Genomic DNA, 24,026 nt, shown 5'->3' on the forward strand with positions numbered 1-24,026 from the left:
ACCCACCCAAATGGGTTAGGTCAAAAATAAAAATGGGGCAGGGGGAACATGGTTCGCTAGCTCATAGAACTAGAAGGGACAGATGGATCCAAAGCTGCATAACAACTCAATATTTCTCCATCAATATAAGCTGTGGTCTCCTGGGCCTCTCCACACAGCAGAGTGTATGATTGTCAGCACCTCCATGGTCACAAACAAAGCTTGCATTCCTAGAGAACAGCAAGGACGACTCCTCCTCCAGTTCAGAAGGGAAAGGGTTGCCCAACAAGGGTCCAATTGCCTGGCTTCAGTCACAAGCAGTATGGTTGGAGCCACCTAGTCCCAGGTGCCGATTCAGCATACAGCTTGGCATTTGACATCGGCCTTCGTGGGATTGTTTACACCAAGGAAAGCGGCAAATGCTACAGATCAGGGCTCTTGTTCACATTGTTTTTAAATCTCTACTGGCACTCCATTGACTCATGGCCATGACTGTGTGTCAGGAAATGCTGTGCTGTGACAGGTTCAGGCTCCATCCTGCACCAGCCTGTCCTGAACCGCCTCCTCAGAGCCTCCTGGTGCAGAGCAGTGTCCCTAGAGAAAGGGCTGGAAAGTGTCCACCAAGGCCAAATATAAGTGCCACTGACGGACACAAACCACATATCTAGAATTCTATCTGCTGCTTCAAATTGTAGTCCCTTGCACTGTCCCAGCTCTTGGCCATTCCCCAGAAAGGTGCTGGGTCTGTAAAGGGATTCCACACCTGCCCAGCACAGATGAGCAGAAGGGAAGCAGTGAGAAAGGGCTGTGACCTACAAAGGGAGAATTTTAAAACCCTGCCTTGGTGAACAGGGAAGAGAAAGAAGGCAAACTGCACATGGCCATCAAAGAGCTGTATGGAAAGGAATATTCATTCTCCAGGGGTCTGGACTGCAGGATTCAAGTCCCAGGTCTTCTGCTCAGAGGCTTGCAACTGTGGATGCATGGCGGGTCCGAGGACTCGATAGCAAGACTGCTGTGGTAAGCAGAGTGAAGTCCCCCAAACAGTCCATGTCCTAATTCCCAGTCCTGTTTATGTGTTACCTTACATGACAAAGGGGATTTTGCAGATGTGATTAAGGTAAGGACCTTGAGATAGGGAGATTATTCTGGATGATCCTAGTGGATCCAACGGAATCACAAGGGTCCTTATCAGTAAAAGAGGAAGGCAGGAGGGGCAGAGGAGACATGATGACAGAAGGGGAGTCAGAGTGATGTGATTGCTGCCTGGGGGGCCACTGCCAAGGAATGTGGGCATTTTAGAGGAAGACGCTTGCTCTCCTGGAGCCTTCAGAAGGAACACAGCCCTGCTGGTGCCTTGATGTTAGCCCCGTGACACCCATTTTGGACTTCTGACCTCTAGAACTGAAAGATGATAAATCTGTGTTGTTTTAAGCTACAAAATGTGTGTGTTAATTTGTTCCAGCAGCCATGGGAAATAAACACAACTCCTAAAGACATCTGGGGAACTGTAGCATTGTGCTTGGGCCAGATTGTTTTCAGACCAAGCTTCGTGAGCTGGGGAGGCCAGGACTGGGAAATGAGGACTGAGTGTCTGCCAGAGTGAGCAAAACAGTACCATGGCTTACAGCCGTGCTGCCTATTGTACTTCTCTAAGACAGAGGAGTCCTCCTGGCCCAGTTGAGACTGGGTTGTGAATGTAATTAATGCTGGGCCAGGAGGGGCAGGGAGCTTCTAGAAGGGCTGTTTACTTTCATGCACTGGATGTCATCCACAATTGTGCACGCCTTGGTCCAGAAGCTTGGACCTCCAACTGCCCTCAGAAATGTTATTCTTGGCCAGGTGCAGTGGCTCACACCTGTAATCCTAGCACTTTGGGAGGCCCAGGCAGGTGAATCGGTTGAGCTCAGGAGATTGAGACCAGCCTGCACAACATGGTGAAACCTCAACTTTACAAAATAAATAAATTAGCCAGGGGTGGTAGTGCACGCCTTGTGGTCCCAGCTGCTTGGGAGGCTGAGGTGGGAGAATTGTTTGAACCTAGGAGGTCGAGACTGCAATGAGCCATGATCGCTCCACTGCACTCCAGCCTAGGTGACAAAGGGAGACCCTGTCTCAAAAAAAATAATAAGAAGAAATGTTGCTATTCTCTCTGGTATGTGGCCCCAACTATATTTTTCCCTTTGGTATCCTTTAGAGAAGTACACTCTGTGACTCACCCAAGCAATGGCTATGTCTGCCCTTTAATACATGTATTTGTCAATACATTGATGGTGCAGTGGGCAGATGGCTTCATCTAAAGGGTAATCAGAGGTCTTAGACTTGCTTGGCATGGCCCTAAGGAATAGAGGTTTCAGGATGCAGATTTCACCCCAGTTTAAGTGAAGACTTCTTTAATGATCTTTCTACTATCTATTTTGCTACTCCCATGTAGTGAAGCTCCTTTATAGATTGACAACACTGCAAATTAATGTGTTCTGAAGTTAGGCCATTACCATGGTTTAAATATTCCCACCATGGCCAATTTTAAGTTATAAGTGTGATGTTGATGAATGTAGAGTTGGGAAGAGATGTGCCCTGCCGGCTCTCAAGCCGATAAGAGCTAGTTCCATCACATCCCTGCTTGCCTCAACCCTTCACCTTCATCTTCTAACTGGGAGAAGGGACTCCCCAGGAGAAGCAAGGTTGGAATGCTCAAAGTGTAATAACAGCTAATAATAGTCACTAAGCACATATGATGGGTTGGGTTCTCACGGCTTTACTCTTTAAAAAGTTAGTCCTCACAGCAAACTTACGCTAGGTAGAAGTCAGGAAACTGAGGCATGGGTGAAATAACTAGTCCAAGGTCACAAGGATAAGATTAGGAAAGCTGGGATAAAGACAAACTTAGACAGTTTTTCTTAGTGTCCATGTTCTTAGAAATGACACTGAAGTATTTCTCTAAAATTGCACACTCTAATATGGTAGCCACTGGCCACATTGGCTAATTGCGTATAAATTAGTTGAAATTAAATAACATTTAAAATTCTGTTCTTCAATCATACTCCAGTGCTCAATAGTCACAAGCTGCTAGTGGCTACTGTACTGTACTGGACAACACAGATGTAATACATTTCCATCATCACAGAAAATTCCATTAGACAGTGCTGCTCTAAAAAGATTGTCAGAAAGAAAGAAGCCACACTTATTTGCTTGGAAACACAAAGTATTTAATAGGATTTGCTGACTGCTATAACATAGAAACTCAAAATACAGTTTCATGGTTCTTTTGCCTTGAAGTAAGCAAATTCATTCATTTGTTCATTCATTCATTCATTTATTCAACACACATTTACTGAGCACCTACCATATTCCAGGACCTGTGCAAGGTTCTGGGGATAGGAAGATGAATAGAAGGACACAGCTCCTGCCCTCCAGGAGCTCACAATCTGATGGAGGAGGTGACATTCTTGGGTGGTGTTCCAAGAAAGAACAGATCAGAGGAGAGGAGACAGGAAAGAGAAAAAGAAGTTTCACTTTGGACATGATGAGTTTGCTGGGCCTGCAGAACATCCAAGAGGATGAGTGGGGCTGGAACTCAAATGCAAGATCGGGGAATACAGATTTGAGAATCATCAGCCCTAAGGTGGTCATTAAATGAAGGGTCTGCCTGAGTTCATGCAGAGACTGTGTGCAGAATGACATGAGAATGAATCAAGGACAAAACCAACTCCAGGAAATGTCAATATGTCAGGGGCAGGGAAAGAAAAGGACCAGCGAAGGAACCTGAGAAACTAGATCAGAAGATCATCACAGAGAAGTGGGTCACCAAAATCAATGGCTGGGAGTGATGATTGACATCGAAAGGCCAAATCACATAGGAACTAAAATGTACCCATTAGATTTGATCTTGGTAAGAGCCCTTTTAGTGAAGGAGTGGGAGTGGAAGTCAATCTGCAATGGATTCAAGAAGAAATGCAAAGTGAAGAAAGGCAGATGATAACTATACAACTAAAAAAAACTCAGTCATGAAGATTAAGATCCAAGAGTTCTCAGCATTTTTACTGATTGCACTTGAGAAGGCCAGTGGGGTGAGAAATGTCAAGGATCCAGGATGGAGAAGCAATAATAGATGGAGCAAAGTCTGGGGGTCAAAGGAGGGGAAGGGATCCAGAGTACATTCCAAAGGGAAGAAGGACTTGCATTCCAATGGTCTGAGAGGGAAGGAGGAGCACAGACACAGAACACAGTTTGTTAAAGACAACAAATATTAGAAAGATAGGATGGAAAAAAAGACTACGAATATGGGGAAATGACCAGTGGCTTAGCAGATGACAATGACAAACAAGGGAAAAAGGTTTGGAGGAGACATTTTATATGAAGGTAAAAGAGTGATAATTTGAACTTGCCAGTTAGATCCCTGGGAGAAGGTTAGTGCCGTCCCTAAGCCTGTGATGTGGGGGCTTGAAAGACTATCAGTCTTCTTGTAAAACCTTCCAGAAAGGAAAATCTTCAAACAAGACCTAAGTGTCAGATACAAGTATTTTGCAAAAGTGTGGCCCATTTGCAGAGTTTTCAGCCACTGGGTAGTACTCAGAGGGACACAGTAGGTCATCATGTGGTGAGGATGGAGAAGTTAACATTTAGGCAGAGATAACAAACGTGGGACCTGGTGGGATCAATTTACTTCAAGATGTGGGGTACAGCTCTGAGGTCAATGGTAGTCCTGGGTTGTGTAGAAGTCTTGGTGACACCCCAAACTGAAGGGATCTTTTCCAGGATCTCCCAAAACATTGGTGAGAAATTTGGGGTCTCAGTAGATAACAGGATAACAGGCTAATCTTGGGATTGGTTGATTCTCAAGACCCTCATTTCTTAGATGGAAATCACAACAGCCTTCCAGGAGATCGGGATAAATTGGCCACACCTCTGAAGAGGGTCTAACCCAGGTGTACAAGAATCCAGATTCAAATGTTCTTTCTGGTGAGAAGAGCAGAAGCCCCCAGGGCATGTCAGAAAAAGAAACTCAACAAGGGAAGTAATAATTATTCAGTATTGAGAATGGAGCTTCATGGGGGCCCATGATAGACTCTAAGCTGGTAAAGACCACCCAGGCACATGTAACCAAATAAAGCCCCCAAGGGCCAATTCTGCAGGGCCCATGATCAACAGGTATGTGTGTTTCCAAGATTCTCTCTCAGCTTCACTTTGAAAATATTTTTTAAATCCTACTAGGCAAATAGCCAGAAAAATATCAGACATTATCTAAAATCACAGGGAACCACAAGGCTTGGTGATAAGGATGATAGAGGGACTTATTCCCTCTCTGTGTGTTCTAGAAATATTTCTGGAATTCTAGTTGGAACCCAGACTTTTTTTTCCCTGGACTTTAAGACCTCAGGTGGTTTGGGCAAGGCCCCCAGCCAGCTCTTTCGACATATGCACCATTCTGAAGTGGTTTCAGGTCTCTGAGTAGAGCCTAAGTGGCCCAAACACAGCCCCTTCTTCAAAACTCCACACCAACCACACAGTATCACATATCCTGCTCAGCCAATCGTGTCTATTGCAGACCACAGGTGAGACCAGCAGCCCCAGAGACACCTGCACAGATGGGTGAGCAGCCACCTGAGACTCCAGGCACCTGCTACCCTCAACTCAGATGTCATACTGTCTGTGATACCCCCACTGCACACACACACATCACACACCAGACACATTCCCTCCTCTGCACCCTCCTCCATATAGTTTATAATTGCATTTATTATTACAGTGTGCTTTAAATGTTTCTCTACATTTTGCTTCCCCACCCAACGACACTTGGAGCTCCTTTATTGGCTTCTAGGGCCTATCATCCAATAATATTTGTAGGAGGAGTTGATCTGGGCTGGGCTAGAGTTAACTTGAATTGAATAGACTTGAATTGAGCCAAAATGGCTCTGGGAAACACAGGGCAGTAAATTCTCACAGCAACAATGTTAAGCATTACCTCAACTTCCTCATTAGGGGTCTCCCCAGAGACCCACCACCTCCAGAGTCTCTCCCTAGCTCCCCAGCCACATCGCCCCTCCTCCACTGGGCAGTCCTCATTGCTTCTTGTGGAACAGAGCTGGGGATGGCTCATTGCTGGGCTCGGCCATGACCTGCATGGGCTGGTTGTTCAGGGCAGCCTCGCGCATCTTGTAGTACATGAATTCGTTCTGGCGGAACATGCGTAGCTCCATCTCCGTCTGCACCCGCATGGCCTGTGGGACACAGATACACCGTAAACAGTGATAGCAAGCCCCTAGGACATGCTGGTCTCTGATATACCTTGGGGTAAATTATTTCCAGCCACGGAGATTCAACTCTACCCCCTCAGAATACACACACACACACACACACACACACACACACTCATTCATCAAGGGCCTAATGTCCTGGCAGTGGGCCCACTTTGTCAGGGAGAGGGAGTCAGAACCCTGAGACAGTAGCTGAAGGAACCGTTCTCAGAAAAGAATGCTTGTTCTCAGGAACTGCCCAGTGGGGACCTGGATTTGAACCCTGGCCCCTGCAGATACTAGTGTGGGACCTCAGGCAAGAGATGTAATCGCTTCAGCCATCAGTTTTCTCACCCATTTTGTGGCTTCGTACCTTACCGTGGGTTGGGAAGATGACAGTGTGTGACACACAGAAGAGCCCTCATCCTCCTACATGTCCATTCAAGAAATATTTCTTAAGGGCCAGGCATTCAGAGGCTGAGGATACAGCCATGAGTAAAATCGACAAAGGCTCTGCCTTTGACAGGCTTGGTACCCTAAACATAAAGCTAGTTAGTCCGTTTTTCTGCCCCTCACTTGGTCCTCCTGCCAATTTTAAGGGGCTAATATATTATTTCCATTTTATAGATGAGGAAACCTGGGATCTGAATAGTAAGAGGACATCCATGTCTGAGACCACACCAGTCCTAAATGTCATAGTCATCCTACATTTTATAACACCAAAGTCTGTCCACCTTCCCTAGGCTGTACTGTCTGAGGACAGCCCTGTCACTCTCAAATAAACCAGCCTTTCAAAGCACCAAGGACATCAGCAGCACCATTTGCCAGGCACTAAGTGCATTTCACACATTAACTCATGAACACTCATCACAACCCTATCCTTTCCCCCTGTTTTACTGATGAGGAGACTGACAGCCATACATTCAATATTTGCAAAATCACACAACCAGAAAGTGGTGAAGCTGGAACTCAACCTGGAGGTCTGATTCCAGAGCCTGTGATCCCTAACTCCACTCCATGTTACACAGAATACTTTCTAATATAAATGGCTGTGTGCATGCACACACACACACACACACACGCACACATGCACACCCCATTGTTTACGCTTCCTCAGTCCAGGCTTGGGGTGTTATGATTCAACAGACTCAGGCTTCAAGTCTCAGCTTTGCCATTAGCTCACTATGTGACTATGGACAGATTGTCCTCCTTCCCTGGGCCTCAGTTGCCTCATGTGTGAATATCTGTCCCTTCCAAATCTCACATTGAAATGTGATCCCCAGTGTTGGAGGTGGGGCCTGGCAGACGTGCTTGAGTCGTGGGAGCAGATCCCTCATGAATTGCTTAGTGCCACCCACTTGGTAGGAGTGAGTTGTCGCTCTGAGTTCACACCAGACCTGCTTGTTGAAAAAAGCCTGGCACCTCTGCCTCTCTCTCTTGCTCCCTCTTTCATCAGGTGACACACTGGCTCCCTTTCCCTCCTGGCATGATTAGAAGCTTCCTGAGGCCCTCACCAGAAGCAGATGCCAGCACCACACTTCCTATACAGTCTGCAGAACCATGAACCAACATAAGCCTCTTTTCTTTATAAATTACCCAGTCTCAGGTATTCATTTATGGTAACACGAACAGTCTAACACACAAGGGTAGTGGGCTAAAGCGTTTCTGAGTTCCCTTCTGTCTAGCTGGGAGTATGTGGACTTTTCTAAAGCAGAGTCCACCTGAACTCACACTGTCATCCTCAGAAAGCTCAGGCCAGGAAGGGAACACCAGCCTCAAGATGCTACTTGCCTCTAAGTCCTTAGTGATGGGGTGGGAGGGTCCGTGTGTCACCAGGAGAATGGCATAGGCTTTGCAGATCATCCCGTGCCCCACCTCAATGTTACCAGCGTGCCAGTTGGTCAGCCCTGCCCGCATCACGGCCATGCCCAGTTGGGCATTGTTGGGGTGGTAGAGCTTCCTGTGGGAGCATAGCAGATAATCATACATCATACCAATCACCCTTATATCTGCACTTAATTTAATAATGTATAAAGTGCCATTGTTGATTAAGCCCATCTGTCTTCCCCTCAGCACTGCAAGGCTTCTGTAGCCGCCAAGGGGGAACTGAGGCACAGAGATATGGAACAAGTTGCCAAACATTCTACACAGTGAGGCTGTGACAGCTGAAACTCTGGCCTGGGCTGCCCAGCCAACTCCTTGTGAGAAAAAGGGACCAGGATCATACTATCTGAGCTTGGGGACTCTAGCCAAGATGGCCGAATAGGAACAGCTCCAGTCTACAGCTCCCAGTGTCAGCGACGCAGAAGACGAATGATTTCTGCATTTTCAACTGAGGTACCAGGTTAATCTCACTGGGGATTGTCGGACAGTGGGTGCAGGACAGTGGGTGCAGCGCACCGAGCGTAAGCCGAAGCAGGGCAAGGCATGACCTCACCCGGGAAGTGCAAGGGGTCAGGGAATTCCCTTTCCAAACCAAGGAAAGGGGTGACAGACAGCACCTGGAAAATCGGGTCACTCCCACCCTAATACTGCGCTTTTCCTACGGTCTTAGCAAATGGTACCCCAGGAGATTATATCCCATGCCTCGCTCGGAGGGGTCCTACACCCACGGAGCCTTGCTCATTACTAGCACAGCAGTCTGAGATCAAACTGCAAGGCGGCAGCGAGGCTGGGGGAGGGGCGTCCGCCATTGCTGAGGCTTGAGTAGGTAAACAAAGCCGCCGGGAAGCTCGAACTGGGAGGAGCCCACTGCAGCTCAAGGAGGCCTCCCTGCCTCTGTAGACTCCATACTATCTGAGCTTGAGCACGGGAAGCTCACAGCATTCAGGAATACCTCAGACGTCTCCCCAAAAAGTGGTAGGAAGGTCGAGGGAGAAAAAAATAATTTAAATGTCCTTTTTGAGACAGCATTGTATTTTCACCTGGTTGGCACCCTTTTGCAGGACTTCCTTAGCATGTTGTACAGTTTATCTACATTTTGTTTATGACTAACATCCTTTCAAAGAAATGAACTTGTGTCAACTTATTTGGCCAGAAACACAAATTTGCATGACAACATAAACACAGAAAGCAAGAGAGGGTATTGGCAGATGGAAGGCAAGGGAATTGAATTTTACAATTTTTTTTTTTTTTTTTGAGACAGAGTCTTGCTCTGTCGCCCAGGCTGGAGTGCAGTGGCGCGATCTTGGCTCACTGCAAGCTCCGCCTCCCGGGTTCAAGCGATTCTCCTGCTTCAGCCTCCCAAGTAGCTGGGACTACAGGCGCCCGCCACCACGCCTGGCTAATTTTTTGTATTTTTTAATAGAGATGGGGTTTCACCATGTTAGCCGGGATGGTCTCTATCTCCTGACCTCGTGATCCTCCCGCCTCGGCCTCCCAAAGTGCTGGGATTACAGGCGTGAGCCACCGCGCCCGGCCAGAATTTTACAATTTTTAAGCAAAGTGATTGATGGCTCTTTTAAAAATAAATAAATAAATAAAAGCTCCTAGAATTGCCTGTGTTGATTACAGGGTGGAGGGCAGGGTCCAATCACTTAAAATCAAGCTGGGGTTAGCCTGAAGGAAGTCAAAAGCAGAAGATGCCAACCAAGTGATAGATGTGCTGGAGAATTTGGGAAAGACCAGGGATGACAAATAGGTTCCATCTCAAGCACAAACTCTGATTGGTCATTACCACTGGAACACCATGATAAAAAGACTCAGTCAAAAAGAGAACCATGATGGATTACTGACACCTGCTGTGGGTATAGAAGGGAGAGGCACCAGTAAATGTGCCATCTATTTGCCATCCCTGGAATAGACACACTTCCAGGAGACTATCTGAGACCTAGAATCGTCACCTACATATAGCCGTCCACCATCCTCCTGGCATAGAACGAGGCCTCCTCAAAGGCCTGGAGGTAGGAAAGGACCTCCGAAACAATGCTCAGCATCCGCAGCATGTAGATGTTGGTGTCAGCAAACACTGGCTCCTGCTTCTGCAGGCACTCCCGGCATAATTTCACAACCTAGAGTGAGACAGAGGCCCTGCCCATTACCATTGCACCAGAGCACACGTTTAATTCACATACGCGACCATCATGGTGATACCAGACAATCATTCTTTTTAAGATTGGGGCAATTGCTGACAGAGGTGGGAAAGCACAGGTTTGGGGTATGAATTGCAAGGTGTAAGAATGGGAAGGGTAATGGTGTGAGATGTGGCAGATGCAGCACAGCGAGGAGTTTCCAAAATCAATAGGTAGCAGGAAGCTATGAAAGCTATACATACACACACACACAAACACACACATATATGTACAGTCAGATCTGTATATGCACAAGTTCCACATCCATGGATTCAACCCACTGCAGGTCAAATATATATATATTTCGAGACAAGAGTCTCACTCCATTGCCCAGGCTGAAGTGCAGTGGCTCAGTCTCAGCTCACTGCAACCTCCCCCTCTTAGCTTCAAGAGATTCTCCTGCCTCAGCCTCCTGAGTAGCTGGGATTACAGGTGCACACCACCATGCCCGACTAATTTTTGTATTTTTAGTAGAGACAGGGTTTCACCATGTTGCCCAGGCTGGTCTCGAACTCCTGAGCTCAGGCAATCCGCCCACCTCAGCCTCCCAAAGTGCTAGGATTACAGGCATGAGCCACCATACCTGGCCAAAAATATTTTAAAAGAAAGAAAGAATCATACAACAACAAAAAACAATACAAACAAATCAATACAGCATAACAGCTATTTACATAGCATTTACATAGTATTAGGTGTTATAAGTAATCCAGAGATGCTTTAAAGTATATGGAAGGATGTACATAGGTTGTACGCAAAAATACACTATTTTTACAAGGTACTTGAGCATCTGAAGATTTTAGTATCTGTGGCAGTCCTAGAACCAATTCTCTAAAGATATCGATGTGTGTGTGTGTGTGTGTGTGTGTGTGTGTGTGTGTATGCATGCACGTATATACATATACAAATATATTTATATATCTTATAACAACACATTGAGATGAGTACTACTAATAATCCCATTTTACGAGATGAGAAAACTGAAGCACAGAGAGGGTAAATACTTTGCCAAAGTCACACAGATGGTGAGCAATGGATCAAGCACTGAAACCAAGCAGTTGAGCCGCAGCTTCACCACCATTCCTGTGATTCTCCACTCACTGTGCTTTGGAAACATCTGAACGCTTTTTCAAAACATTGAAGTTCAAGTCCTACCCCAGACCAATTGAAACCAAATATCTGGGAGAGAAACCCTGGATGTGTAGTTTGTATAAGCCCCTGGGTGGTCCTGAGGCTCAGTGAGTTTGAATAATTATGTCCTACTGAAGTGTACAAGATGGATGAGCAGAGAAGGAGGCTCCCAGGAAGCTGGGAAACATCCCCAGAAGGATGCAGCCTTGGCCCTTGTGAGGAAAAAGATGGACCTGACCGCAATCGTCCTGGAGTCAGGCTTTTCTGACTGACTTTTGTATAGACATAGGATTAGGCCCTACCCTACAAAGTCTAGTGGTCTCTAGATTTTAGGTGTTTGTTGTTCTCCTCTCCTTCCTTTGCTGCTCTCATGGGAGAAATGTCATACAATTCCATTTGAAATCAGTGAGAACTAATTTTGCTCTGAGACTTTCCCAGAGTTCATGAGGCAACCCGAGGTGGTGGGGGCCACCCTGAGGTGGCGAGGAGTGGAAAAATGATGGCGGCAATCAATTCATCCTGAAAACAATCCTCTTAAACCTACGGAGGCAGTGTCCAGAGCCACACCTAGCCCTGCCAAGTCTGAATGGAGAAGGAGAAGAAACGAACAGGAGAGAACCCAGGGCAATGGAGCCAGTGGGGCCCTCCTGCTCACTCCAGCTCCCACCTCGTGCCTCTGACAGATTTTCCATGTTGTACAATAACACTTTGTGTGTGTGACTGTCTACCCACCTGACAGAACTCCTTCCAGGCAAGGAGAGTGTCTTATGTTGGCCACCCCAGTAAGGGCTTAGAAATGTGCAATAAATGAGTTAGTAAAGAAGGAGGAAGAGGAGAAGGGAAATAGAAATAGAAATGAGGCCAGGCGCAGTGGCTCACGCCTGTAATCCCAGCACTTTGGGAGGCCAAGGTGGGCGGATCATGATGTTGGGAAATCAAGACCATCCTGGCTAACATGGTGAAACCCCTTCTCTACTGATAGTACAAAAAATCAGCCAGGCGTGGTGGCGGGCACCTGTAGTCCCAGCTACTTGGGAGGCTGAGGCAGGAGAATGGCGTGAACCTGGGAGGCAGAGCTTGCAGTGAGCTGAAATCGTGCCACTGCACTCCAGCCTGGGTGACAGAGCGAGACTCCATCTCAAAAAAAAAAAAGAAATAGAAATAGAAATGAATAGAAATTAATCTCCCAAATCTACATGCCCTAGTGACATTAACATTCAAGTTGCTTAGCGAGCTTGGGGAACAAAATACTAATTCATGGTCCCTGTTTTCTGTTGCAGATTGAATGAGTCACATCTTAGAGTGTGAGAATGGAAATCAGTATTTCCAATAAGCTGCCCAGGTTAATTCAATGCAAATACCCCGCAGGCCAGTGTTTGGCAGTGGGTCTCGGCTTTGGTTACACATTGAAATCACCCAAGAACTTTAAAAATCTTGATATCAGGGTCCCATGCCCAGAGATTCTGGTGAAATTGTCCTGAGTGGGGGCCTGAGCATCAAAATTTTTCAAAGGTGATTCTAGTGTAGAGCCAGCTGAGAATCCCTGGTGCTTCAAGAACCAAGGTTGAATGTTCATTTGGGAGAGACTGAAAACTGTAGCTGGCACATGCATTCAATTATGGGAAAACAAGCAACTCACTCCCAGTATGTCCACTGGCATTTGCATTCCCCCATCTCTGATACCAGGTTTAGCTATCACAGATCCCCCAGGGACAAGTGTCTGGCTGCATTTGCTCCCCTCAGACCCAGTTTCACTGGGTTAAACAGTCACTGAGAATGCACCCCTAAGAGATGCTAAAGGTTTACGGACAAGAAGAGTCATGATCTCAACCAAGGGACATCTTCTAGAAAAATAACCTGCTTGGTAGCCCCCCTCCCCCGCCGCCTGTTCTCACGCCATTTCCCTCCCTTACTGGAGAATGTTTCCACCCTCCTTTCTACCCCCATCCTCTATAACAAGTGAATTCTTACCTCATGATACAAACCCTCGGAACGAGCCTTGTCTATCTTTTCCAATGTATCCTTGGAGAATTGTATCATCTCCTTCACCACTTCCTGAGAGGGCTGGGAAAGAGAGACACACTGAGCTAGAGATGCCTTCATGAGGCAACCCATTCCACCTTTGAATAGTTGCCATCTTTGACATTCAATGTAGCACAAGGTTAATGTCTTCCTCATTCTGAATGCCCCATTCCTGTAAATGCTACCCAAGATCCTGTAGCTATTCCAGTTCCCTCATCATATTTCTGACTTGTGTTTTCTATTAAGCCAAGTCCCAGACCCTTGCTGTCAGCCAATCATCCCAGCCTGTGCAAATTCCTGGCCCTTTGAACCCCAGGGCAGAACCTGACATTGATCCCTATTGTGTTTTCTCTGGCATTTTGGATTCTATCACCCAAAATATTTGCTGCTCTCCCTCTTTGTTTCAAGTCAACCACATATTCCACAGGTACATCCTTACATTTTTGTTTTCATCCAAGTCATTGATTTAAATACCAGCCAGCACAGGGCTAAAGACAGAGCCCAGGGACTTGACCCAAAAATCATACTCCAATTTGTCTTCGAGTTCATTAAGGAGGGTCCTTGTGATTATAATTATTCAAACTCTTCCAAATGTCTTAGCATCCAGCCTGTATTTCCTTGTCTTGACCAAAAGGATATCAGGAGAATATCTGTCAGCTGTTCCTGTGAAATCTAGACTCATTAGGATTATTACATTTGCCTAAGCAGCCTAGTGATCTTACCAAAAAAAAACAAAACAAAACAAGGTTTTGATATTTGAGGCAAGGAAGTGCCATAATTAAGAAGGCAGTTCCCACAGGGACATAATAATTTTGAAGAAAAAGAGCCAAATTTCTCAAAGTCCAAACAAGAAGTTTACATGCTATGCTTATTCCTATCAGAAGTCCTTTTCTGAAACTTTTTTTTTTTTGCTTAAGCAAATCTTTTATAACTTTATTCCAAAATGAAAATAACTTTATTATTTATTCTGACTGTAAAATTGACATATGCAAGTTGTGAAAATTAAAACAATATTAAAAAGTATGGTTAAAAAAAAAAAAAGAAATCCCTAGAACCCACCTAATGGCTACAGTTAGCATCTGGGGGAACATTTTCCTATGCATGCATACAGAAATAATATTTAAAATACTTAATGACTGATACAGAAAAAGCACTGACCAATCAAAGCACAGACAGTGACCATCAACAATGGGTATGTCAGCCCAGCACGACGGCTCACGCCTGTAATCCCAGCACTTTGGGAGGCCCAGGCGGGCAGATCACCTGAGGTCAGGAGTTTGATACCAACCTGGACAATAGGGTGAAACCCCATCTCTACTAAAAATACAAAAATTAGCCAGGTATAGTGGCGCACGTCTGTAGTCCTAGCTACTAGGGAGTCTGAGGCACAAGAATCACTTGAACCCGGGAAGCGGAGGTTGCAGTGAGCCGAGATCACACCACTGCACTACAGCCTGAGTGACAGAGTGAGACCTTGTCTCAAAAGAAAATTAAATTAAATTATTAGATTAAATTAAATTAAACAATGGATATGTCTAAATGCCTTTACCGGTAAGCACTGGCTGAATTTCAGTCCTACGTGTGCACACACATGCATATATGTGTGTATGTGCCAATAGGATTGACTATTTTTTCTAACTGGAATTATACCATATATCTGTCTATAGCATTTTTTCACTCAGTATATTGTAGACATTTTCCCATATCAATATAAAACTATCTATATCATCATTTTAATAAATGTAAAGTTTTCCGCTATATTAAGCTAGGATAATTTATTTAACCAGTTCTCTGGTTGTCCAATTTTTTCACTCTAAAGAGTTAGACTCAACAGCTTCCTTTCGATTTGCAGTTTACATTGTTTTGTGAAGCCACCCTCAGTAAACTACCAAAAAGTAACAAGAGAATGGGCTTTTGTTCCAATGAAAATGTATCCCCCTCTGTAGACCATCTTCCCTCCTTCTTCCAGCTGTCCTGGACCAGTTCTGCCGTGGGTTTTCATCTTGCAGTATGAGAGTCCTCTGGCCAGGACACCTTGCTTCAGGGTCAGGCTCTCCTAAGGAAAGGGGTACTATATTTGTTCTTCTGCCCACCTCACCTACTTTGGCTTTTGTGTAGCTCTTGGCTATCCCTATAATTTTGGCTATCCTTGTTTCCATATCCTTCTGTATCTGGGCCTCCCTGGAGTTAGTTATTCTATGTGTCTACCTGTATTTGTTCCATGGCCTGACTCTGACAATGGATGCACCCACCAGTGCACTAGCTTCTACTTGCAGGTCTCACTCCTAGTTTAACCTTTGCCTTGACCTTTGATTTGGCTGAGATTTCTGGCTTTGGCTGCCCTCCTGCCTGCTACCAGCTGCTGCCTTATGCCCTGGAATGCTGTTCAGCCCTTTGTGAACTCAAATCATGTCTTTGTTCCAAAGAAGTCATTTCAGTGTGTGACTGCTTTCCTAAGCCTATTGGAATTAAGCCCATGTCTTGCCTGGTTGTGCAGAGTTCTGTGACTGGTGGACCAGAGGTGTGCCATCAATCTGTCAAGCCTACATTTCTAGTTATAGCCATAGCTTATTGCCCAAGTAATGACTCACAAAATCATGTATAGTGTATGACCTCTAGTATCTAATCTACTGTAAATTCTATTATCTTTAAATCTCAAAATTCTTAGTGAATCTTCTGGAGTAATCAGTAGCTTGTAGGATAGATTAAGAGAATACTAACTGGTTAAGTGTTCATCAAAGTCTTGCTCAATTTGGTGATGTAAGGGAGTGTCACTTGAAGCTCTGGAAGTGAGTCAATTTTTTTTAAAGAGTCAACTTACAAGATTCCCCAAAACAACCTGGCAGAAAGGTTGTTAATTAATAAGTGCAACATGTGATAAATCTACTCTGAGAAAGGAAACGGGGCTGTTCCACTTGGCTCCACTCTTCAGAGAAAAGGCAGGAACATTCTGATTTGCAGACAGGATTTAAGGAACCCCTGCGGTGAAAGGCCGCTGTCACCAGGAGCATCAAATTCTACAGAAAACAAGGAGGAAGAGGGAGGGAGGAGCCAGAGTCATAGGAGAAGGAACAGGAGTTGGGGGATCTGAGGGGCTGGGGGAGGAGCCAGAGGAGAAGGGAGGAGCCATAGGAAAGGGGGAGGAGCCAGTGGATAAGGAAAGGGGCCAGAGGATAAGGGGAGGGGCCAGAGGACAAGGGGAGGAGCCAGGTGAAAGGGGGAAGGGCCAGATGAACGGGGGAGGAGCCAGAAAAAAGGGGAGGAGCCAGAGGAAAAGGAGCCAAAGAGGAAGGAGAAGGGGTAAGAAGGATGTTGGTTCCCAAGCCTGGAAAAATTGGCACATTTCTCTTTGATTTTTTTCTTTTCTTCTTTTTTTTTTTTTTGAGACGGAATCTCGCTCTGTCGCCCAGGCTGGAATGCAGTGGCACGATCTCAGCTCACTGCAACCTCCGCCTTCTGGGTTCAAGTGATTCTTCTGCCTCAGCCACCCGAGTAGCTGGGATTACAGACGTGGGCCACCATGCCCGGCTAATTTTTGTATTTTTAGTAGAGATGGGGTTTCACCATATTGTCCAGGCTGGTATCGAACTCCTGACCTCGTGATCTGCCTGCCTCGGCCTCCAGAAATTCTGGGATTACAGGCGTGAGCCACCGCACCCGACCTGGCACATTCCTATTTGAAAACCATGGGTAAAGGCTGGAGAGAGAAAGGGAAAAACCCACCAGGCACTGTGGCTCATGCCTGTAATCCCGGCACTTCAAGAGGCTGGGGCGGGCGGATCACTTGAGGCCAGGAATTTGAGACCAGCCTAGGCAACATGGTGAAACCCCGTCTCTACAAATAATACAAAAATTAGCCAGCAGTGGTGGCATGCACCATGGTCCCAGCTACTCAGGAGCCTAAGGCAGGAGAATCGCTGGAGCCCAGAAAGTCGAGGCTGCAGTGAGCTGAGATCACACCACTGCACTCCAGCCTGGGTGACAGAGTGAAACCTCGTCTCAAAAATAAATAAAAATAAAATAAATTTTAAAAAAGAATGATTATAAAAGAAAACCTAAGCAGCCTAAACAAAGACAGTCCAGAGACACAACTGAGGAAAAATGTCATAAGTTTTGCTATTATTTTCCCGTTTTAAAAATATTTGGTTTTTATTTCTACATAGGTTTACATACGCATATATTAAGGAGCTAGGAAAGATTTTGATGGCAATTGAAGGTTTGAGGCTGGTGTACTGATGGAGGCTTATCAGGGTGGGGTACAGCATTATAGGGAAAAGAAAGGAAATGATCGTGATGACATTGTAGATAGTCCAGCTTGAGGAAATGGTTAATAAGTTAGTCCAACTCCCCATTTTACAGATGAGGAAACTGAGGCCCAGAAGGAAGAGACTTGGCCAAGCTCAGATGTTTAGAGTCATAGCCAGTACTAGTACACAGGCCTCATAATTCTTCTTCCAGTATTCTTCCTACTACATTATGATGGCCTTTTTTTAATGCCTGAGGAAGCATTTGCTTTTAAAAAGATATACTCATTTTTTTTCTGCTCAGTTGGTATAGGTGAGTTATTTTTATTCTGAGTTGTTTTAATAGAGAAACTCAATTTGATATAAAATATAATAGAAAGCTTTTGCCTTGAATTCAGGTAGGTTCAAGCAGAAATCATCAATCTTTTATATCAAGAGAAATGCCAACTCTGCAATTCATACTGGAGACGTGTGTGTCTTGTCACCAGCTGGTAACAGCATATCTAAAGTGAAGGGATGGGAACTAAAGGCCACACATAGCCTACTGAACTATTGAAACTGCCAGGTAAACATCAAAAAATCTAAAGAAATGATCACATGGTTGTTTTATTTTAGAATAGAGAAAAGAGGGTCTGGCCTCTTAATAAAAATAAATAAATTAAGTAGTGTGGAAGCAAGTTATGAAACAAATACTCAGGGCCAGTCTCCAGGAGGGAAGGCTGACTGGCTCACAGATAAGACATGTTATCTGCAGGTTCTGAAAGGTCGGGGTGAGGGTGAGTGCAATAACAAATTCTTTTCTGTAGCACCCGTGATGCAGTGCTCAGTGCCTCTCACATGCATCCAATATACATGTCCTAGAATACACACCTTTGATTCTCTGAAAAGAGGTTGTTCCTATAGAAAACATAAATCCTTGGACCCCCAACTGCTTTGTCTCTGCCTGGGAGGGGTGACTGTCAATCTCTTCACCCCAGGCATCGCTGGTCCTCCTACTTCTGTCTGTATGGAAACCGAGTATGCTTGCATGCACATGGGTGTGCATGTGTGTGTGTGTGTGCCTTTTAATGTTCATAAATGGTAGCACACACAGTGTTAGGGGTTAAATTGTATCCTCCCAAAATTCATATGTTGAAGTCTAGCCCCAGAAGCTACCTCAAAATGAAATCTTACTTGGCAATAGGGTCACTGCAGATGTAATTAGTTAAGGTGAGATCATACTGGAGTAGAGTGGGCTCCTAACCCAATATGACTAGCGTCCTTATAAAAGAGAATGTCATGTGAGACGCCTCCATGCCTGTGCTGATCCCCCTCATCCTCCCCCTGAGCACAGCTTCACTGGAGGAAATGGACAAGAGGAGTCAGTGCTTTCTTCGGTTTTAGCTTCTTGCTTACACTATTGCAGTAAGTGATTAAATACTTCACTCTCATTTCTGCTCTGTTGCTTTAACTGGCTACTCTGACACCTGGCAGCTCAGCTCTCTCTCCCAGCTCAGCTGGGTTCCTGACCTCCCCTCAGCAAGCCTTCCTCTGTTGCTCAACAGACTCACCATCAACTGGCAACAGCTACCCAGGAGTTCAGGATGTTGACCAATCTAAACCTAGCCCTATCTCCACACTGCCCATCCCCATGGGACTAGGAATATCTTTTTGATAACCAGATGATAAATCTCTTTGCCCATCTGATTTGAACACCTTAAATTCTCAACATCGCTCAACTCATAAAGGAGTAAGAGGAGGAACCAAAATTTCCAGTGTCTACTCCGTATGCCACTCCTTTTACACACATCATCTTCTTTAATCTCTATAACAACCTCTTGCAGTGGGGCCATCATTCCTATTTTACTGTTGAGAAAACTGGGTGACTTCCCCAAACTCAAACACCTGGCAAGTGGCAGTGCCAGGACCTAGCTGGGACCTACCTGCGGTGCTCTGCTCTCATGCCCTGCCTCCTCCCCAGGGTGACAGTTGCTCCCTAGGAAGCTCATGGGCAGGGCACACGGATTAGCTGTGAAACCACCTGTGACTGGCTCCTGGAGAAGACAGACACAAACACCTCAGCAGCAGGGCTGTGTGTACCTTGGGGTTGTCTTTCACCCCCAGGAAGAGGTCATCCTTCAGTTTTTTCTGGCAGTGTTCACATGTGCAGTCAAAGTAGTACTGCTTCTTCAGCTGCCTCTTGCGTTCTTCACTAACGTTGAGGAAGTCGATGTAGGACACTGTCAGCTCCTCTCCTTCTGAGATCTTGCCCAGGGCCCGGAGCTCAATTCTGAAGCAGGGTGAAAGGAAAAGGTGAATCGAATCCAGGCCTACTGGAATGGGATCTGTGCTCTCCAAGGCTTCATGGAGTTGGGTCTCAAAGACAATGACTTTCACTGACACTCAGAAACTCCCATTGACCCCACAAAAGGAGAAATGTGACCTAAAGGATGATTTTCTGGATAATTCTACTCTATTCCTTAGAACAGTCTGATCCATTCCATTCAGTTAACTACTGTGGAATCAGCTCAAATAGACTCCTAGTAGAGAGCTGGGCTTGGTCATAAAACCAGACAGAATGTCCGTGCCCGTAAGCCTCCCTTTACTTTTAGCTACTGATTGTCTGTAACAAAGGAAGGGAGAAATAATAAGGCAAAAACTCCAAACAAGAAAAAACCTAAAAATATTTTCTGGTTAGTTTGGGGACTACTCTCTCAGAAACATACACATTCGGTTACCCACAACCTTGGCCCATTCTGTGTCTAACTTGAAGTCACCTCTTAACCTTCAGTCCAATGGTTCAGGCCAAATTACCTAAGGAGACTTAGCCCACTGGAGATCACTGAAGGCAAATAAACAAAGGCTGGCTCTGTTAGCTTACTGCATTGTTCACTTTGCTGTTTATTGGGAGATGTGGCTTACTGGTTGAAGGTAGTTAGCAAGGGCAGATGGCATTTCAGTTCCCTTCCAGCCTAGACCTGACCCTCAATTAGCTACAGCACTACCCACCTTACCTAATATGATAGGTACTGAAGATGTTGAAGGTAAAAACCCACTGCAGAACTGACATCCAGCTGAGCCAAACAGGTGGAGGTCAGTCCATGGACCTCTCAGCCATGTATCCTCCACCACAAGGCCAGACAGCTACAGAAAACAAGTGGTGGGCCCTGCAAGCTGGGTCCTAAACCATGCTCCTGTATCTCCCCAGAATCCTGGGACCTCCCTGCCTAGTAGGAAGCCATCATCCAGAGAGGAAGTGGCAGGATGCAGAGGGCTGGGGAGAGCATCTGCACAGAGATCCGTGGTCATTTCTTTTACCTTCCAGAAAGGCTCAGTCGGACAGCATGCAAAAGCAAGGGCAAGACTCCAGCACCTGAGAAGAGTCCCAGTCAAAGGCAGCCCCTTCCCTGTGGTCTGAGGTGACAGTCAAGGGAGCAACTGCTGAATGGTAGTGACGTTCATATCCAGGCATCTGAGGTGACCACTTATGGATAAAAATCCTTCTCCCAAAGTGAGATACGCTGACATGCCTATTAATGTGATAATATGTGTAAAAACAACTCCTGTGGAGCCTGCAAAACTGAAGTGCCTGCTCACCATTTGTCCCTCCTTTCCTTTGTTCCTTACCCCAATTTTCAGCAGCAGCAGTTACTATAGTGATGAAAGGCCAGTAGGAGAGGAAGGCCGGGTGATTCTGCTCACAGTTCTGCTTAGAATCCTATGTCTGAGCTGCAGGGACACTCATTTCACAAATGAGGATAGTGACACAAGAGGGATAGGTCCCACAACACTTTCGGGACAGAGCCAGGATTAGAACTTCATACCATCATGAATGGTACTTCATACCATTCACGATTGTCCTCAACATAGTAGTCTTGCCTGGTTGCTTTCAGGCTGCTTCCCGGGTGTTCAATGCATGGGAATTAAGATGCATCAAAGCCCTTGATTTTTAGGACTCTACTAACATCCTTAATAATTCTATGTGAGAAACTCCTGGGCCAGGATAGAGTATGGATCTCTGGTGTTTAACTCTGTTGGGTAAATAACCAATTCTGCCCCCACGAGTCCCTTTTACAGAGGCAGCTCACCATAGTGACATATTCTAATTCAACAGTGAATCAGTGGCCAATTGGGCTGGAATTTCCAGTAATTTTACTTCCCATCATGATTGTGCCAATTCTTTCACGGTCTCAGGGTGTCTGATTATTTCAATGGTATTAGAAATTTTTCAAAACCAAATTAACTTAATGTCACTTAAGTATGAAAAGATGCATATATGTATGCCTCATTTTACCTTACTTGAAACTGGAGATTGGGGGAGGGGAATGGAGACCAGCCTGAAATAAGCACTGCAGGAGGCAGGAGATGAGGGTTTCAGCCCTGGCTCTCCCTCCAACCAGCTTTCTTGGACAAGCTTCATCCCCACCCTGGACCCCAGACCCCTTCTACCTCAAACACTGCAATTCTATAGTTCAGCTAATTGAGCCACAAGTAGGCAGCCTATTTAAGTATTTCTCACAGAGGTTAGGGACAGAGCTCAGAGCTACAGAGACTTAGAACTAGGAAGGTCCCTAGAGCACTCTCCTCTTGACCTTTCTCTACAGATGTGGAACCCAAGTCCAAGAGATGACGTGAATCATCCAAATTCACGTGCAGTGCACACCAACACAGACTCAAGTGCACCAACCACTTCTACCCCAGCATCCCCAAAGCCCAAACTCCCACACAGCATTTTATTCTTAATCCAAAGACTATTTCAAGAGCTGTCAACCCCACCCTGAGGAAAAGACCCATCTGGGGCCATTTGGTTGTCATTAAGAAAAGTAAAATTTAACCTAAACTACTAATTCATAGTTGGTCAGAAGCAGTAAGCAGAATACTAGGAATAAATATTTATTAAAAATATCAGTTATAGATGCTATTTTTTGGAGCCCAGTCTGGGTGAGAAGTTGGGGCTTATAAACAGACAGTCCTTTAGTAGGTCAGTCACAGTCCCCATCTCATGGTAAGCAAGGTTTAGGGAGACAAGATAGGCTTTTGCTAAGACGATGTGGACTACAAGGGTTCATGCTTCAAGGTTGGAAGAGCAGTGGAAGTGAGGCACGAAAGGGAGGAAGAAAGGAGGCAAAATAAAGCAAAGGCAAGGCAGGTGGTATGTGGGTAAGGAAAAAATGGTTAATTTAAATGCATTAAAAAGATGAGACACTGGGATGCAGAAGGACGTTATGGACAGATGGCAGCCAAGAAGTCTCGGGAATGGGTGGTCCCAGCAAACCAGGTAAGTGAGGGAGATGGGTCAGAGGAGCAGGGATGCTTGAAAGGACTGACCCACCTCATCTGGGTATGAAACATGGATTTCACTGCCTCATGACTGAAAGACAAAACAGACACCCATATGGAAATCATTATCATTGGCTGATCAGGTGTGATCCAGTGCAAGGGTGTACAGCATTCTGGGTCACAGTATCAAAGCTTTGGCCATCACAACAACCTTTATCCTAGCCCTTTCTAGCTGGACTCACTGGACAAGACACAGCCTGGTATAGTGGAAAGTGCACTGAATTTGGATCAAGACATTCTGGATGCAAAGGTACTCAGCCCCGACCTGAACAAGTTCCTTCCCTTCCCTGTGTTTCGGTGTTCTCACCTGTAATGAGACTGTCATGAGACAATGCACTTAAAAGCAGAGTGCTGAAAAAACATGCACAATGTTGTTATTATCATTCTATTAAGCATCCTGGGTGAATAAACATTGCCTCTTTGGATGTCTGTCTTGGAAAGAGTTTGAGGTGCACATGGAGGCTGGTTAGGTCACAGAGATAGTATGTAAAAATTGTTGGGGTTCAAATTGGGCCCCTAACCCCATGTCTAGGGTTCTTTCCACTATGGCAGGTGGCTAGACAGGAAATGCAAAGTCACCTTCTCTTGCACAAAAGCCAAGAAGCCTGGATAAAATGTGGCTGCTAGAAATTAGTAGATGCAAGGAAGCCAGAGCAGACACAGAAGAAAGAGTTCCTAGATTCCTGTGGTTGTTACACCCAATGACAAGAGGAGCCTTGGGTCACCACCACTTAGAAGAGGGCCATCTAGAAGGCCCAGGCCCATACATGGCTGAATTTGATCCTCTCTGCCAACCAGGTCAAGCTCAGTCAACAGCCCCTCTAGGGAGGATTCCATGAGATCCAGGCCAGTGACCCCAAAAGGCTTCAGAAAGGAAACACAAATGCTGAGAAAAGATTATCATCTGAGTCCAAAATAAACTTTCCCATCCTGAGTGACTTTCTCAATTACTTAAGAGCCTGGTTTCAGAAATAGGAAGGAAAAGAGAAATCAGGGTACTTGGCATATTGAAGCTTAGGCCCGATTCT

The 24,026-nt window shown here is 45.6% G+C and overlaps 1 protein-coding gene across 3 annotated transcripts in view; it reads right to left on the reverse strand.

Moving 5' to 3' along the window:
* Nucleotides 1–3,166: 3,166 nt before the first annotated feature.
* SMYD1 (SET and MYND domain containing 1) overlaps nucleotides 3,167–24,026 on the reverse strand; it is a 45,217-nt gene continuing 24,357 nt past the window's right edge. Inside the window, exons 5-10 of one of the 3 annotated variants that reach the window (XM_031008213.3) lie at nucleotides 22,991–23,029; nucleotides 19,759–19,948; nucleotides 13,385–13,477; nucleotides 10,062–10,225; nucleotides 8,007–8,175; nucleotides 3,167–6,200 (exon numbers count right to left, since the gene is read on the reverse strand). In XM_031008213.3, the coding sequence (XP_030864073.1) occupies nucleotides 6,042–6,200; nucleotides 8,007–8,175; nucleotides 10,062–10,225; nucleotides 13,385–13,477; nucleotides 19,759–19,948; nucleotides 22,991–23,029 (814 nt within the window). In that variant the 3' untranslated portion in view covers nucleotides 3,167–6,041. The remainder of the gene's footprint in view (nucleotides 6,201–8,006; nucleotides 8,176–10,061; nucleotides 10,226–13,384; nucleotides 13,478–19,758; nucleotides 19,949–22,990; nucleotides 23,030–24,026) is intronic. The other 2 variants (XM_055378225.2, XM_055378224.2) reach the window with 2 other exon arrangements.

This window comes from Gorilla gorilla, chromosome 12, assembly GCF_029281585.2.
Source record: "Gorilla gorilla gorilla isolate KB3781 chromosome 12, NHGRI_mGorGor1-v2.1_pri, whole genome shotgun sequence".
Taxonomy (NCBI): domain Eukaryota; kingdom Metazoa; phylum Chordata; class Mammalia; order Primates; family Hominidae; genus Gorilla; species Gorilla gorilla.